Raw genomic sequence first — 19,560 nt, 5'->3', positions numbered from 1 at the left:
GCTGAGGTAGCAGTGAGGATGGTATAATGGTAGAAGCCTTGGGAGAGTCTGGGCAGTCCTCCTTCTGCCAGAATATGGAAAATGATCCTTTCATTTGAAACCTACAAAACGTTTCAGCATGGTGAAAAGTTGTCAGTCTCTAAATTACATTTTCATTACAGACATAAAGGAGATAATTCTCAGAAGTGGGTGTTTGGAACTGACAGCTGCATTTATTCTAAGGTAAGGACTTCGTAAGCTACTGCTTTTATTCCTAAATTTTTCTGTTCCCAGAATCTTATAAATATTCTTATTGTTAAAAGCAAGAAATGTTTTTTCTGCACAAATAATTCCCTGTGTGCAGAAGTTTAGAATTTAACTTAACTCAGTACTTCCTTGTGAGGTTTTGTTTGAATTTAAAATACAAGTTCTCTAAAACCAAGAATAATTATTTTCAATTCATCACTATGATACAACCCAGCATTTCAGGGCACCAGGTTGTTTTCTTTTTTATTATTTCTATTGATTTTAAATTAAATTGATTATTTTTATTGAGGTCTAATTGACATATAACACTGTGTAAATTGAAGACATACAAAATGTTGATTTGTTACTTTATATATTGCACTATGATTATTATAGCATTCACTAACATGTCTATCACATCATATAATAATTATGTCTTTTTTTGTGGAGATTAAGATTTACTCTCAAAAAACTTTCAAGTATGTAATACATTATTGTTAACTATCATCACGATGCTATGCATTAGGTCTCCAGGATTTGTTGATCTAATAGTTGCAAATTTGCACCAATAAACAACCTCTCAATTCTCTCATCCTCTAGCCCCTCGTAACCTCTATTCCTTTCTCTGTTTATAGGAGTACAGCTCTTTTAGATTCCACAAATAAGTGATATAATGCAGTATTTGTCTTTGTCTGACTAATCTCACTTAGCATAATATGCCCTCAAGGTCCATCCACGTGGTAGCAAATGGCAGGATTTCCTTCTTTGTCATGGCTGATTAATGTTCCATTGTATATAGCACATCTTTATTCATTCATCAGTTGGCACTTAGGTCATTTCCATATCTTGGCTATAGTGAGTAATGTTGCAGTAAACATGGGGGTGCAGGTATCTTTTTGATATCCACATCAGTTTTCTTAGTCATTAAAATGAAGAAATTAGCACTTTGGAAAACTGGCAACAGCTACTAAATTTGAACTTGTCTATATACAACCCACTGTCTATGCAACATGTCTATACAATATCTTAGGGAAAAGATATTTACTAAAATGTTAATAGCAGCACTAATTGTAGTAGCATCGACATGGAGATTACAGAAATGCTCATTAGCAGTAGAATGAATGGATAAATAAATTGTGACATTCAGTGGAATATATGTAGCAGAGTTGGAAAACTTCTGTGAAGGGTCAGATACTGAATAGTTGACGCTCTGTGAGCCATGCAATTCGTGTCCCAATTTCTCAACCCTGCCTTTGTAGCTTGAAAGCAGCCATACACAATATGTAAATAAATGGTATGGCTGTGTTTCAATACAATTTTATTTACAGAAACAGGTAGTTAGATTTAGATCATGGGCCTTAGTCTTCTGACTTTGGAAGATAGCAGTGCCAATAAACAAACTATAATTACCCATAACAATGAATATCAAAACTTAATGGTTTACAAAGAAACCGGATATAAGAGAATATACACTATATGATTAAAGTTGTTTAAACTTTAATACCAAGCAAAAACAACAAATCTGTTGTGTTAGAAGTCAGGAGAGTGGGTATAGTTGGAGGTTAGTGATAGGAGGAGTACTTCAGGTGTGTTGTGATAATGTTCCCTTTCTTGATCTGGGTGGTTAATTAAATAGGTATTTACTATAGTGAAAATGGATTGAATTGTATACTTAAGATTTATGTACTTTCTATACGTATATTATATTTACATAAAAATTTGCCTCAATAATACTGGCCTTGAATTCTCAAGATTTTCTTCCTATTCTGTGATTCCAAGCCTAAATGGAATGTTAATCATTGATAACTAAGACAGGCAAAAATTAGGTTAATCACTGGTACCTGTGTTTGCCTCAGGATCCCACCATTATGATTTCAGAAATGCTAAATTACTCAGATGAATGAAATTGGACATACATAGTGTATTAATTTTTTAGGGCTGCTGTAACAAAGTGCCATAAACTGGTGGCTTAAACCACAGAAATTTATTCTCTCCAGTTGTGGAAGAGAATAAATCCACATTTATTCTGGATTTATAGAATGGAATAAGAGGAAGCCAGAGGTCTGAAATCAAGGTGCTAGCAGTGCTGTGCACCCTCTCAGTCCTCCTGGGGAAGCTTCTTTCTTCCTTGCTCTTGCCATCTCTGGCAGTCCCAGACATTCTTGACCATGGCAGCATAACTCCAGTCTCTGCCTCCATCTTCATATGACCATCTCCCTCTGTGTCTGAATCTTCACATGCCGTTCTCCTCCATGCATGTGTCTGTGTCCAAATTTTTCTCTTCTATGGCCTACCCTAAGGACCTAATATTAAATTAACTACATCTGCAGAGAACTTCTTTAAAAAAAAAAAAGAAGATTTTATATATTGATTTATGAAAGACACACAGAGAGAGACACAGGCAGAGGGAGAAGCAGGCTCCATGCAGGGAGCCCAATGTGGGACTCCTTCCTGGAACTCCAGGATCACACCCTGAGCCAAAGGCAGATGCTCAACCACTGAGCCACCCAGGTGTCCCAAGAACATCTTTCCAAATAAGGTCACATTCCCAGGTACCAAAGGTTAGGACCTCATTGTACTTCCGGGGAGAACACGATTCAACCTATAACACAGAGCATGCCAGTTATCCATATATTTCCTCTCAGTTTCAAATCTACCATTTATCACCAAGCATCTGCCTCCTGCAGCTTCATTGCTGAGGATTGCCAGGTGGCACTTTCACATAGTTTCCTTGAGCATGTTCCTCATGCATGGCTTTTTAGGGGTGTCACCAGCTAGGCACCTCCCTATGGCAGCTTCTTCTGGTGCTCCAAAGGCAAATTTAGGGTAAATCCTGTGGGTGAACTACCTCAGGGACTTCTTCAGCATCCAGTGAGCATTGGCTGTGGACTTTTCCATGTGGTTTGGATCTTAGCCTTGGGTTAGGCCTTTGCCTTGGGCATTCTATCTCAGGCCTAGCAGCACCGCTGCTCCCTATATGTGCTATTCACATATTCTATAGTGTTGTCTTTAACTTTTACTAGCCAATTTCCTGACAGTCTAATCCTCTGTTGCCAATTGTTTATATTAAACTTTTCCTGTTCAAATTACTACGTGGTTTATATCTCCTTATTGGACACTGACTGATAAAAAAAAATAATAGTTTTATTTCTGTAGTGTTCTAGAATTGCATTGTTGAGCTGTTATTTCATGACCTGCATCATTTTAAAAATTTAGAGACTTTGATACAATTTAAATTTAAAAAATAAGATAATAGCATTCCCTGGAGTAGTTATTTATTTGCACACTGGCTAAAATTCCAACCCAGTCACTTAACTTAATCAACCAGGACTACATACACTTTTAGCTTTGTTCCTAAGCAGGGAATTTGACATAGACATCAAATGGCAAAGCATTTTTCAAATAACCTTTATCCAACTTCATTCTGAGGTTCACCCTACTTTTCCCCTTGTCCTGTTTCTGACTGTACTACATTCCTGAGCCAGAAGCTCCAGGTTAGTGGAGAGGGAGTCACAGACAGACCAAAACTACTTATGCACCTTCGTAAAAACAAAAAGTACATTTTCTTTGAGAGAGAGAGAGAGAACAGGGAAAGGGGCAGAAGGAGAAGGAGAGAGAGAATCTTAAGTAAGCTCTATATTCAATGTGGAGCCTGACATGGGGCTTGATCTCATGCCCCTGAGATCATGCCCCTGAGATCATGACCTGGGCTGAAACTGAAATCAAGAGTCAGATGCTTAACTGACTGAGCTACCCAGGCGCCCCATAAAAAGTAGAGTTTTGAGACTGTACTAAAATATCCTTCTAGCATTTTGACCTGTACCTACACAGGAGCGCTTCATTCTGAGATATACCTAAACAGAGCAGACTCCTAGTACCCAGAACACAATTCTCTTCTATTTAAGTATTGCTCTTCCCTCCAACAGACACAGTAGAGCAGGACCAAGGTTTCAGTGTATTTTCTTTTCTTTCCCCAAATTCAGTGACCTAAACATCCACTTTTACTGGATAGCTTTTACCTGTCCCTTTCTTGCAATTTATAATTTCCTAATTATTCCCAATGGTACATTCCCAACAGTAGCTAGCAAATAGTTCATACTTCTGTGTTTCAAACACATGATTTTTTAAGAGGATTTTGATTCTAAAAATTTTAATGTTCCATTCCCAAACATAATTGCTGTTCTTTTTTTATTACAATTCACAGAGCAGAACTATTAATAAGGAATTTTATTCTTTTAGAGGTTTAGAAATTTTTATTAGATCTAAATTTAGTCACGTCCAAAATTATTTCCATCTAGTTAAGGCTAAAGTGGAGAATAATTCGATAATTATTTGTGACTGGATCATAAATGGAGCTCATTCCATTTATTAAAAAAAAGACAGAATTGCTTTAGGATATTAATAACTAATCTTGGCTCCACTACTTATTAGCTGTGTGGCATTATATAAGTCATTTAGTCTTTTGCAAGCTTCACATTATTTGTCTGCAAAAGGAAGATATTAATACTAACATGTTGAGTATTTGGCACAAATTCTGGCCTATCAAATGATTCTGGCATATTGATTCTACTTAATTGATAATTTGTAGATATTAATGGTAATAATAACATACAAATTTAAATATAACATTGACATTTTTCAATACTGTTTTTACTTGGATAAATTTCATTTCTTTTATTTGGCTTGTTTTTAAAGTTAAATATTACTCTATTCATTTGTAAAAAAACTAAAGTTAGATTACTTCCTTTATACAATCCGGCAGTTCTAGCTAAGTTAAAGATTTAGACTTTAACAGGGGACCATAAAATGTCTAGAAGAAAGCCTGGATTAAAGCATCTAACCCACACTAGTGGTGAGGAGACTTCTTTATGAGCATGCAAACAGATAGAATCCACAAAGGAGGGACGCCTGGGTGGCTCAATGGTTGAGCGTCTGCCTTCCACTTGGGGTGTGATCTTGGGATCTCAGGACCAAGTTCCGCCTTGGGCTCCCCATGAGGAGCCTGCTTCTCTCTCTGCCTCTCTCTCTGTGTCTCTCATGAATAAATAAATAAAGTCTGAAAAAAATCCACAAAGGAAAAAACTAATGGCCTTGAGTATGTAAAAATTTAAAAGTTCCTAAATCTTACGTCGCCTAACAAAGAGTAAATAGAGAAATATGACAAGCAGGGAAAATCTTTGCAATATAAATGCCGGAGATAGGATCGTACCCTTAGTATATAATCAACATGATAAAGCAGTAGAAAAGGATTGCCATTTCAATAGAAATATAGATAAAGGATGTGAAAGGGAAATACATGACAGAAGAAAAATTAGAAGAGCGAAACCAAATAAAAACATTCAGCCTGCTTAGAAATTAAAGAAATGTAAAACAGTGAGACAGTATTTTCTCCCTGTTAAACATCAGTAGATATAAAACTAGGAATATTCTAATATTGATGAAAATGTAAGAAAACAAACATGAACATTTTTTTTGTATTTATATTTAGAGGGGTTTTTTTTTTTTTTTTTGGTATTTTGTATTAGTTATCTATTGCTGTGTAACAAATTACCTTCAAACATAGTGACTTAAAACAACAGATATTTATTATCTCTGTTTCTGAGTCCAGGGACCTGGGAGTGGACTAGCTGGGTAGCTCTAATTCAAAGTCTTTCATGAGGCTGCAGTCAAGGTGTCAGCAAGTGCTGCAGTCATCTGAGACTTGACTAGGATGAAATATCTGCTTCTAAGCATACTTATATTGCTGTTGACAAGAGGCTTCAGTTTCTTGGCATATGGGCTTCTCCAAAGTATTGTTCACAACCTGAGCTAGTGAGATCCAAAAGAGCAAGAGAGAACAGGAGAACCAAATGGAAGCTATGGTGTGTCTCATAACCTAACCTCAGAAGTGAGGTAACAACACTTCTGGCATCTTCATTGGGTCACATATACCAATCCTGCTGTAATGTGGATGGAACCACACAAGGGTACAAATAATAGGAGACAAGGAACATTGGGTGCTGTTTAAGAGACTGGGATAATATTTCTGAGGGTTAGTTTAGCAATATTTATCAAAATCTATAAAAATACATATTCTTTTTGATTCAGAAATTCCTTTTTAAAAAATATTTTATTTATTCATTTATGAAAGACATAAAGAGAGAGGCAGAGACATAGGCAGAGGGAAAAGCAGGCTCTATGCAGGAAGCCCGATGTGCGACTTGATCCCGGGACTCCAGGATCACACCCTGAGCCAAAGGCAGACCCTCAACTGCTGAGCCACCCAGGTGTCCCTTGACTCAGAAATTCCACTTACAACAACTTACCCTAAGGCATTAATTAATAGTATGTATCATAATAGATCATTAAGGGTATTTATTAGAGCTTTGTTTATAATATTGAAAATTCAAAACAGGTAATCAACAGTGAGATTGTATAAATATATTAGATATGTCTTTATTATGGATACCATATGTTGATACTACAAATAATGTAGAATAATTAATGATGACAGAGGAAAATGCTAATGTGATTTGAGAAAAATCAGATAAGAAAACATTTATTTATACTGTATCAAAGATTGTGTGTGTGTGTGTGTAGAAACAAAACTGGAAGTTTCTACACAAAACAAGTGATAGGAGGATGAATAATTATTTTCTTTAAGTTTCTATGTATTTTCTAAGTTTTCTATAAAAGGCATTTATGATCAGAAAAAAAGAAGCACTTTTTAAAAATATTCCTGATCATGTACTGACCAAGAGGAGATAGAGCATCTAAGAGTTTAAGACATTAAATATTCTTAATATTTAAGACATATTTTGTAGACCTGCTTGCTGTATTTTTCATAAGGACATGAGTATTTCTGTGGAGCTCCAAGTTCAGTCAAATATGTGGACTAGTTTCTAATGTACATAGGAGTGAAAAAAAATCTCACAAATGGATGGGATCCTCTTTAGCAAGCAGAGAGTTATCTCCATATCCTGAAGGTGATTTTGGTCAGCATGAGATTCTGAGAAGATTCTTACTCAGTTTTCATAGAAAATTTCTCCCTCCCTCAAGGGAGTAGAACTTCTAGCCGCAAAGCTGGTAAATGGCACAGCTAGAATTTGAAGCCAGAAGAGTACAGTACTGTTAATCAGTGTGTACTGAGGCTATTAGTTAAAGTTTTTTAAGTGAGAATGATGTGATCAAAGATGTATTAATAAATACATTATCATTTATACAATTATTGTTATACAAATCATTAAATTTATCTTCCAGTGGTGAGTGGATTTGAATGAGAAGAATATAATGAAGCCCAAAATGCTGAGGGACTTGGGAAATAATGAGGGTTAAGACAATAGGCATCAATTTGGAATAATGTGCAGGTGCACTGGGAGAAAAAAATCCAAAGATGAGGCTGACAACTCCCTAGAAGAGAAGATTAGAATTCCAGATTTTAGAGGAGGGAGTTGTTGATACTGGTGGTTTGAATGTTGAACTGGTAGGTGCCTGGTTAGAGATCAAGAGAACTTTGTCTTGGCACAGAGAATTCCAAAGAACTATGGTATCAAAATGTTAGAATAGTCATTACCTGGGGTGGGGATGGTTTAGAAAGATTCCAAATGGAAAATGCCAGGACAATTTGCAAATCTCTCCAAATATCTGGTGGGAGGATGAATAATAGAACTCATCACTCTGTGTTACTTGTGTATGTCTGCCACCTTAGCTAGACTGTCATGTCAACTCTAGGAAGGAGAGGCCATGACATTTTTTTTCTTTTTTTGGTCTTTGCTTCTGCTATGTCTAGCAGAACATTCAGATACATCATGGCTCTACCTTTTGGGGACAGCCTCAACCAGCTCATTGGATATATATTGAGGTTTCCCATGTTCCAGCTATGCTTTCTTCCAATAAGAGGAAAACATACCTCTGAAATAAACTTAGATAAAATGTCTTTACCTCTGTTAGAGGATTCAAAATATGATAGTTTCATACTATCAGAATATAAGGGATTTACAACTGTCAGAATTAGAGCCATGTTATTTACATGTGTTTGTTGGCCATTTATATACCCTCTTTGAAGAAATATCTTCTACCCAGATTCTTTGCTTATATTTTAATTAGGTTATTTGTCTTCTTATTTTGAGTTGTAAGGGGTCTGTATATATTCATTATATACATCCCTTATCAGACATATGATATGCAAATATTTTCTCCCATTTTGTAGGTTGCCTTTTCATTTTTTGAGGACCTTGTAGCACAAAAGTTTTAAATTTTGATATGGTAAAATTTAGCTATTTGTCTTTTGTCACTTGTACTTTTGGTGGAGTCCCTTACATTTTTTAAATAGACTTTATTTTTTAGAGCAGCTCTAAGTTCACAGCAAAATTGAGTGGAAAGTACAAAGAGTTCTCATAAACCCCATTTCCCCACACATGTACCACCTCCCCCACTATCAACATCCCATATAGTGTGGTCATTTGTTACAACTGATGGATCTACATTGACACATTATTGACCCAAAATCCATAATTTGCATTAGGGTTCACTTATAGTGTTGTATATTCTATGGGTTTGGATAAATGTATAATGACATTCATCCACCATTATAGTACGACGCAGAATTGTTTCACTGTCCTAAAAATTCTCTGTGCTCTGCCCATTCATCCTTCCCTTTCTGCTAACCCCTGGCAACTGATGATCTTTTTTTTCTTCCTATGTCTACAGTTTTGCCTTTGACAGAATGTCTTATAGTTGGAATCATACAATATGTAGCCTTTTCAGGTTGGCTTCTTTCACTTAGTAATATGCATTTAAGGTTCTGGAACCCCTTACATTTTCAACATTTTATATAGTTTCAAGAACAATGGTTAAAGTTATTCAGTATCTCTTTTTCCAGAACAATAAAAGGATTTTAGTGCCCTTTAATTATTCCCTGAACACCTCTTCATATTTTTGTCAGAACTTTAGTTCTACGCTTTAAAAACGAAGTTTATAATCACACTTGAGGCAGGATATCTAGGTTTTATGGGCTAGTAAACAAGCTGGATGACACTGAGCAAGTTGCTTAACTTCCATTTGTCTGTTTCCTTGTTTTTAAAATGGGCAAAATAATAATATCCATTTCAAAGGACTGTAGCAAGGATTAACATGTAAATATATTGTCATGTAGAAATCACTCTGATGCAATAGTAGCCTCCAAGTACACTCCTAGATAAGCTATCATAGATTTCATGGAACAGAAAGGTGCACAGACCAGATAAAATGCTCAGATCACAGTTTTTTGCTCAATTTCAAATATGAAGCAAAATGTATGGGAAGAAAGGTGGGTTAGATAGATGTAAGTGGGTTAAAGGGTCGTAATACCTGAATCTCTGCAAAATTGACATATCCTTTCTCTGTTGCATCACCCTTCTTTCTGATGATGTGGCTACAAGGCCCAGTGTGGAGGTTTGAACAAGGGTGCCCAACATGCTAAAGGTGTCTGAGGAAATGGCAACCACTTGCTCCATCAGAAAGCTTGTTGGCAAATACATTTGACCAATAGTTATGCTCTCCAGTTAGCCTGATGGGCAGCTATGCATCTTATTTGGCTGAAAAAAATCCAAAATCAGAGTCAGCAAGAGGTGGCCAATTAAAGATCTCACAATTATTATGTGTCTCAGTTGCTTCATTTATACTTAGCATGTTATTAGTATTTGTTGCTTCATTTATGTATGTAGCAAATCATGATTATTAAACGCCTACTTTGCCCTTCTATCCCTTTCTATCTGTGTTCATAGACTTATGCTCTAGTTACTTTCTGTCTGATACTCCTCAGGTTACTAACTTATCAATGCTTAATGCAGCTAATGCATTTCATCCATCCCATTTGTTTTCTTGTCTTCTAGAGCAGAAATGAATACTCCGAGACAATATAGAAATTGCACGTTTTATGTAGAAATAACTCAATAAATGCTAGCTATTATTATTATTATTATATAGTATGGCTTTAATATTTTCATATTATCATCTCTCTGAAAGTAAAGATTAGCAATCTAGTTAAACTTGATCAGAGTAAACAACTAACTGAAAATCCTAATATTAAAGGTGTTTGGCTTGATCTTGATCTGAATTAGATAATAAGGTACATTGTATTAATCAGACCTTCTTACTACGAATTTAATTTATCCTCCCATCATTACAGTTGTATAGATTATTGGCTGTTACTTACAAGGCTAGTAGTACTTTTAATGTTTTTCCTTTCCTTTAGGCTTATCCTCAGTTTGTTCTGACCTTCCTAGAGGAGCTAACTGCGCAAGTGGATGTGACCCAGACAGAGTATCACATTCACCATGGTGCCCGGACTACAACTCATCAGGAACATGGTAGCAGCTTAACAGAAGAGGTCAGTGTAGTGAGCCAGAGGCAAGACAGAAATAGATCTCTAAAATGTATTTTGAAAAGAGAAAATGTTCAAGTTGCTTTCAGGAGACAAGCACAAATTCACATCTTAATGATACTGATTGTTTAAAATCATATACATAATATAAATGTCTATATTCACATTTATATTTATATAAACATCATATAAACATTATTTTATTAAATAGTGGATGACCTAGTCGCTTTTGTTAGGACTGCTGCCTTTCCATCTGGCTGTATACAAATAATTTCTGTGCTGAATGAGGAAGACTGGAGGGACCCTAAAAAGTGTAATGTTAAATGTGGAGCATATATAGCTTAGATATTTCCACTCAATGAAAAGTAGCTACATTATTGTTATATTTCATTTATTAGGTTCTGCAAAAAAGTGCCACCGTCCCTGGTCTGAAGCAACTGCCAGAGCCTTCAGACACCCACTTAATGCCAGAAGGTTCTCTTGGGGAGACAAGGCAGCTGACAGTGGCACTGGTGAGGAAACTGGAAGAGAAACATCCTAAGGCTTCTGCTCAGAGGTAGGACACTGACAGAAGGGAGCTTTATTGCTCAATGACATTCGATGTTTTCCTTCAGTTTCATGTAAGATTGATTTCTTGAAGATTATTGAAATATCTCAAAAACCCTTTGGCTTTCAAGCACAGTTGTTTTCGGGTCACATTTGATGAAGAGAGGTGACATTTATGTGTATTTCATTAAGGCTTGATGCATAGTATTGTTTATAAATATACTTGAGAAGGGTTACTGTCCTGGGATCTCACTAAAATACTCTGAAATAACATAATTAAAGTGATACTGAGCATATTTCCAATTGTGAAAATACCAAGAGGGCTTTAAGAACCTTATACCCACATAGATAAGCCTTTTTGCGTTTCATAACAACATTATTATATTTCGACCTGAGAGTAAATGAAAATGGATGGTCTTAAACAGTGATAATTTTAAAAATTGACATAATTTCTATAGAATAACACTAACCAATGACTTTGTTAACCAAATGAAAATAACCCTCGGTTGGAAAATAGAAGCTATTTCTCTGATTCTCTTTATTTAACTGGAAAGTTAATGTTTATTATTATAAGTAGTAGTGTTATTATTATTTTTGTTGAATTTGATGTTGTAAATCACAAAATGATGTTATAAATTGCAATTTTAATATGATAATTGTTGGAAATGAACTCTTAAAGGAGTAATATACTTTTTATTGTACTTACTAAAGTTTGAGAGAATTCCTAACTTTAAATATTCTAACTGTAGATAGAAATGTCAGTTGCATGAAGAAAGAAAAAAATGACTTTTAATATCTTTTTAAAAAAACTTTCCAGCCTTATAGAGATAGTTGGCATATAACATTGTATAAGTTTAATGTATACAATATGACAGCTTTTATTTCAATTAAAAGCTATCTTATATTTTTAAATTATACATTGTTGCCTCAGATTTTAACAGAAGGGGAGTATTTTTTTCCTGATAACAAATTTGACTTTTCAATTTATTGTCTCTTTGTTATCTAAACCTCACTTTGGTTTTGTTATTTTGAGTAAGATAGAGCACATAAACAAAAGAACAAATTTAGTACCTTGCTGTATAATAGTCTGGAAATATCTTGGACCTGTACAGAGACTTAAGTTCTAGCTTCTTTTTCTGCTACTTGCTTTTTTTTTTTTTTTTTTTTTTTAATTTTTATTTATTTATGATAGTCACACACAGAGAGAGCGAGAGAGGCAGAGACATAGGCAGAGGGAGAAGCAGGCTCCATGCACCGGGAGCCCGACGTGGGATTCGATCCCGGGTCTCCAGGATCGCGCCCTGGGCCAAAGGCAGGCGCTAAACCGCTGCGCCACCCAGGGATCCCTGCTACTTGCTTTTTAATCATATATGATTCTCAACTCTCTGATACCCCCAACATGACCCCAAAGCCACAGCTATTCAGCGGGGCCACTCTGTTCAGGTCACTAGAATGTAGTCACTTGGGAGCAATCTTTGAAGTTTTCATGTTAAACAGGAACTCAGGGAAAACTGAGCCACTGGAGAACTTAAGTACTATTTTATGAGACCGTTGTTGGCCTTTCTAGACTCTCTTGGCAGCCACTTCTACTGTAAGCTTTTTGAGAGCATGAGGGGGTCTTGTCATTATCCTGGGTTCTACTCAAAGAGGCACAGGTTCCTGCTGCTCCCAGATTTCTGAAACCTACATGGGATTTCTGTGTTTGTCACCTGTTGGCCGTGGTCCTAGTGGGTCAGTGTACAGGGACTCCAGTGATAACTCCTAATTTCCCATGACTCCCTCCTTCCCCAGCCTGGAAATATTTTCTATGAGGATGGAGGGCACTAGGTGGTTGAGGGGTTTGATTTGTCTTCTGTATTTTGTTGTTCTATCTCCTCTGAAGCAGTACAGTCTGATGATGGGACATTGGGAGAAATGTATATAGTATTAGGGAATGTGAGCCAAAAAATCTTCACAAAACTAACAGAAAAACAAACAACAAAGCAGTTCATGTCACTTAACATAATACTTGTTTGAGTTGTTAAAATTAATTGTCTTTAAATTTTCAGGAATATAGGAAGCGCTCAATGAGTGGTCTGTGCAAATGTGTTGAAAACAAGTAGAGTAGAAAACACTTTTTAATAGAGGTTGTAGTTAGACTTGTGATTTTTAGTCAATAGGAATTGACTAAATATATTTGGAATTTATTTCATAAGAAAATTCCCAGGACCCTTATCTTAGTAAGCCTTTCTCAGGTTTTGTGTCTCAGGCTACAGCAACTCTTCTAGCCTTCTCTCTCTCTCTCCCCCTCTCTCTTTTTTTTCTTAAAGCCACGGGGATTTATCTTCATTCTACTCTCCACCTCCACGATTTACCATAATAGATGTAATTTCAGTTTCTCTCCTTCTTTCTGTTCCTTAACAAAGTTATTTTGAGTAGAGAGTAAGTACTTAAAGCAATTACTTTCCTCCCATTTTGGAAGGAATTGTTGGGCAAAATTAGAACATGGTACTGAATTTGGCATATTGATTACTTTGAAACTTAGGTTGTCTTATTAGGTTTACATGCTGTCCAAATATAAGAGAATCAGTGCATTAAATTATCACAGCCTTAAGGGAGGGCTTTACATTTTCTTGCTTTTATCAATGATAATTTTACAAAATACAGAAAAAAATCATCACAAAAAATAAAGGAATAATGTGAAATGATCTGAGCTGTGGAAATTGGAGAAAGAAATAAAATTTTAGAACAAAAAACACTAATGAGCAAATAATCTGGAGAAAGAACATACAATTGAAAAGAATAAAAAGATGCAGAGATATAAATGTATATTATTTCCTTTGAAGTAGCCAAAGAAGGAGAGAACCACAAGTAGCCAAATGTGAGGAAAGACAGAAAGATTGGGATGCCTGGGTGGCTCAGCAGTTGAGCACCTGCCTCTGGCCCAGAGTGTGATCCTGGGGTCCTGGGATTGAGTCCCACTTCGGGCTCCCTGCATGGAGCCTGCTTCTCTCTCTGCCTGTGTCTCTGCCTCTCTTGCTCTCTCTGTGTCTCTCATTAATAAATAAATAAAATCTTAAAAAAAGAGAGAGAGAGATTGGTAGTTAGTGACAGGTAATATGTGAAAATGAAAGATAATATTCAATTTTTAACATATATGACTTCATGTCAGTGCTTTATGTGCATTATTGCCCAATAATCTATGAGGTATGTAAATAGAGGTATTCATCTCTCTTTTTCTGATAAACAAATTGAGGCATGGAGAGATTAAGTTACTTCCCTAAGGCCTTCCAGGTAGTAATTTAAGGCAGGCCTATCTGAGACCAAAGTCTTTTTCTTAGCCTCTATGCTATTTGGCCTAATTATTCATGTTCTGTCTTAGAGATTATTCCAAATCTTTAGCCTTTCAAATGGGGCCTATCATTTTAACTGAGTATCTTGGAAAAGGGCTGTTAAATAAAGTAAAACAGAGGATCATAGGGGAATAGAGGAATAAATAAAACAAGACAACATCAGAGAGGGAGACAAACCATAAGAGACTCTTAATCATAGGAAGCAAACTGAGGGTTGCTGGAGGGAGGTGGTGGGGACATTGTATAACTGGATGATGGTCATTAAGGAGGGTATGTGATGTAATGAGCCCTGGGTATTATATAAGACTGATGAATCACTGAACTCTACCTCTGAAACTAGTAATACATAATATGTTAATTAATTGGGTTTAAATTTAAAAACATAAAAGATTAATTCTGTAAATAAATTAATGGAACATTACAAAATTTTTAAAAGAGTGGAATGGTTTAGAAAGAGAATAAATGATATGTCAATATATGCAGCTTTTAGTGAAGACTAAATAAGAGGTAGAAAATATTAAGGGAGACTGTGAACCACTGACTTCTTACTGAATCCAACAGCCTAGATTTACTGATTTATAGAGACTTGCACTGAATGGATTAGAGATTTAAAAAAATCTCTTAATAGCTGACTATAACTTGTCATAATTAGCCAAGGTATTTCCCACCTTGAATGGTATCTCACTTTGCATACTCTAAATTTGGTGATAGGTAACGAATAGTTGTCATTTGTTGAACACTTACCATGTGTCAACTGCTATTGGAAGTACTTATTTTTATAATAATGTTATACATTGTTTATTTTTTTTTTTATTTTTTATTTTTTTTTAAATTTTTATTTATTTATGATAGTCACACAGAGAGAGAGAGAGGCGCAGAGACACAGGCGGAGGGAGAAGCAGGCTCCATGCACCGGGAGCCCGACGTGGGATTCGATCCCGGGTCTCCAGGATCGCGCCCTGGGCCAAAGGCAGGCGCCAAACCGTTGCGCCACCCAGGGATCCCTACATTGTTTAAATTATTGTCACAATAATCTGATGGTGGAGGGACTCTTAAAACTAATAAAGATACAGCATCTGAGGCTCAGAGTGATTTCATTATGTGCCCAGTTATGCAGCTGGAGATGAGAGAGCTGGGGTTCAAACCCACAACCATTTGGGTCTATGCTTCTAACCACTGTTTTATTACTCTTTCCTAGTAGTATTTATTCCAGTGACCCACAATCATTTGGATCTATATAGTCCATGCTTCTAACCACTGTTTTATTATTCTTTCCTAGTAGTATTTATTCCAGTGATTTTATAAAAGGATGGCATCATGTTGAATAGTCACTTGAAGTTATTACTAAAATTTTATGTGTATTATATCATAAAAACTTGATTGGACTATTGCCATTTTGATGGATGCACTATTTTAAATTATATCCTTAAAAAAACTATAACAATCACCACAAATCCGCAAACCAGGCTTTCCCATCTGCAGAATCATTTAATATACATTTCAAACATTTGTGGAAAGGAGTCTGATTATTGATCTTTACTATTATTTTTTTTTGTAATGTGGAAAAAAATTATTTTTCCTGTTGAAGAAAAAAAGAAAATCTCTTACTGTGTGAGGTCTTTAATCTGAAGTTCCTAGTTCATGATAGGTTATATTTTCTTGTTTGCTTTAGCAACACTTAAAGTGTTTTTTTTCTTCTTCTATCAGTGAGATATGGAAATGTGGCTGTCTCCTTGCTTGGATAAACTGAATTGTGCGTAGATTTAATTCTAAGTTTGGTCCAAAATAAAATAAATGCCATATTCTGGCATCTTTAAGTGTCTGGAATGTGTTTGTTTACATTAGTTTATCCGATGGAGCCTTTTACCTTATTTAAATTGAATAGGGGGTGGGGAAGGACTGGGACAGCCAACAAAGCACACTGACCCAGCTTGTCACCCAGTGACCTGTGAGAAGGAAATAATGAACTGTGAGTAGCTGTCATCTTAACTGTTTCTGACAGTTTGCCTTTGGGCACATCTGTGTTAGTTGCATTGGAAAGGCCTTTGTTCTTTTCCCACTAGTGACTTTGTGGAGCGCTGAGGGGTTTGCTAGCTACTGTACTCTTAACTGGCCCCTTCCTTCCCAGGGAAGCAAGCAGCTGCCATGGATCACACTGACATTTCTCTTCATGACTCAACTTGGCATGTACTTCACTCTTTCAAAAAAGAACATAAATTTAAAGTTCTTTGATTTTTTTCATTTAAAATATACTTCAGTATCTCATGAGTTTTGACACTAACAACGAAGCAAGTTATAAAACATGTTTAGTATTATCCTAATTTTATATGGATAGAGGTAAAGATGAATCAACAGCTAACCAGACGGGCAGATGACTTGAAGGAAAATATATCCAAATATTGACAGCTGTTATTGAGTTTCAAATTTTTATTTGTTATTTTCCAACTTTCAATAATTGATGATTATATTTGCAATAGGACAAAATCAATATGTGTTATGAAAAACATTTTTGATGTAGATGCTTTTGATAATATGCTTTTTTAGCAGGAATATTTGGACTAAAGTAGGTAAGGATATATTCTATTTTGTTTCACATTTTCCACTGCTACTTTTTTTTTTTTAAGATTTTATTTATTGATTCACGAGAGACATAGAAAGAGAGAGAGGCAGAGACACAGGCAGAGAGAGAAGCAGGCTCCATGCAGGGAGCCCGATGCGGGATTTGATCCTGCGCCTCCAGGATCACAACCTGGGCCGAAGGTGGCACTAAACCGCTGAGCCACCCGGGCTGCCCCTCCACTGCTACGTTTTAAATGAGTTTTCATCTAAACTTTTAAATATTGCAGTATTTACATTTTAAAGTTAATCTAGTGCATAAAATTGTTATAATCATTAGGAGATGTAATTTGATAAGAAACAGGTGTTTCTGTCCCCTGGTTTCCCGAAATATCACTATTTCAATCACAACAAATGCAGAACATTCTGAATAATACATATCAGACCCGAAGAGAATTGTTTAAATTAAAATCAAAGCTTTGTTTATAAAATATAATTTCTGAATCAGTTTTAAAACCTTATTTACATTTTTACAATTGCTATAAAAACAGTTCTTCTGGTATAATTAAGTCTGGCTACAATTGGTGGCATTCACTTAGTTGTATTTACCTTTCCAAGAAAATATAAATCCAAACAATACTGCATTGATCAATTTTGATAAGGCCTTTTTTTATTCATCCAATAGAAGAAATGAAGCTTGAAAGAAATGACATTCTTTTTTCTGCATTCAAGGTTTTTCTCTCAGTAACAGTTTTGAGATGCACTAACTAATGGAACTATATTATAGTCTTTCGCTTTTCAAAGAAAGGTAAATTAATAATAATGAGAAATTCTTTAAGCAGACAAATGATGATGGTGTCTATATGATTATAAACAGTAAAAAAAAACACATATTGAAAATTGAAAGTCATATTCTAATTTTCTTGAGTATTCAATAGCATATGATTTATTACTATTCAATAATTTATGTAGTTTTGCATATAGTTGATGGTAATCTGTAAGCATCTTCTGCTTATAACATTCTTCTCATTTTGTTCATCATATATCAACAGTTTTTAATAGAGACAGTGAATGTGTGGGTCAGTTTTTGTTTTGTTTTTTTTAGAGGGAGAGAGAGATGGGGGACAGTTGGAGGGGGAGAGAGAGAGAGAGAGAATCTTAAGCAGACTCCACACCCATTTTGGAACCAGACACCGGGCTCTATCTCAAAACCTGAGATCATCACCTGAGCCAAAATCAAGAGTTGGATGCTTAACTGAAAGAGCCATGCAGGTGCCCCAGGTCAATTTTGATAATAGACTATCTTTTTAAGGAAAGCAAACTGCCTAAATTGCTACACTCAAATTCTTATTTCTAGAAGTCTTACCAATTAAGACAAATGTTAATATAATAATTATCTTTGATATTCGCCAAATCTAATTACACTTCCTAGGATTAAACTCTCATAGTAGGTTAAATTTGTGGCCTGACTCTTGGAATGCTCAGCTTTAAGCATTGGCCTTTAACTCTTTTATAGTGTAGTTGTATATAGTATATACAACACCAAGATTATGGTGTTGTAATTAAGAATATAAAATTATTGTGTATTCCAGACATGCAGAGTTATGCTTATAATTTTTTTTGAATTAGAAAAGTCAAATATCCTGATATTGGCTGATACTGATGCCTGTTTGTGTTTTGATATATTTTTAAATGAATTCCCATATGTTCTCTGTGAATTAAAATAAAGCAAACAAGTAATCTAATTGCACCTGCTTCTTTGAAACAAAGTCCAAGTCAGACATTCCAAAAGATTAGATTTATATCCATAAATGTGCATTAATTCAAAAATTATCAAAGGCTTTCAAATAAACATTTTATGATTAATTTTTGTTCTCACTTACTGCCCAAACCTTCAATTATGCTGCTTAATTTCAATGTTTTAAAATGCACTATTTATCTTTCTGTTTTATTCAGTATTGTCTATAAAGCTATTCAAGGTAGGAATGGGAAACTCTATTCCTACATTCTTCAACCTAGAATGTCTATATAGTATCATAATAGTGAAAGTAGTAGGTAGGTAATGAGGTTATAGATTTGAGTGGATGTGGATGGACAAGGAGGAGACTAGTGGGAAGAAGTGTTAGGGCAATATATGGAATTGGTTGAAAGCAGAATTCAAGCAGTCAAGGTACTTGTAGATTAGCTTCCTAACTCGTCTGCCCCCTTTGACTCCTGTTCCCTGACAATCCATTGTCCACTTAATGACCAGAGTGATCCTTTTGTATTCATAAGTCAGATCTTGGAATCCTTAGCTTCAGATCATCCGATAATTTTTTATTTCCTTTAGAATGAAACCCAAGCCCTTACGAAATGCTACATGCCTACTTTACTAGGTCCCTGTCTGAACACCATTCTCCCCACCCTTCCTCTGCTCCAGCCAGCCTGGCTTCCCAGCAAGGTCTTAGGGTTGCCATGCATGCTCACAACCTGGAATTTTCTTTTCCCTGCCCTATTTGTCTTCAAGGTACTAACTTTGCCTATCATATACATAATTATTTTCTGTCTGAGTTTCCTCAT

The 19,560-nt window shown here is 35.6% G+C and overlaps 1 protein-coding gene across 26 annotated transcripts in view; it reads left to right on the top strand.

The window, feature by feature from the left end:
• The window catches only part of DCDC1 (doublecortin domain containing 1), a 490,046-nt gene that overhangs the window by 268,135 nt on the left and 202,351 nt on the right, over positions 1-19,560 (top strand). For all 26 annotated transcript variants that reach the window (XM_072790960.1, XM_072790959.1, XM_072790983.1 and 23 more), the window contains 3 exons: positions 162-222; positions 10,439-10,573; positions 10,966-11,123. In XM_072790960.1, the coding sequence (XP_072647061.1) occupies positions 162-222; positions 10,439-10,573; positions 10,966-11,123 (354 nt within the window). The remainder of the gene's footprint in view (positions 1-161; positions 223-10,438; positions 10,574-10,965; positions 11,124-19,560) is intronic.

This window comes from Canis lupus, chromosome 21, assembly GCF_048164855.1.
Source record: "Canis lupus baileyi chromosome 21, mCanLup2.hap1, whole genome shotgun sequence".
Taxonomy (NCBI): Eukaryota; Metazoa; Chordata; class Mammalia; order Carnivora; family Canidae; genus Canis; species Canis lupus.
The sequence above is the reverse complement of the archived record's forward strand: the minus strand, read 5'-3'. Positions and strand labels throughout refer to the sequence as shown.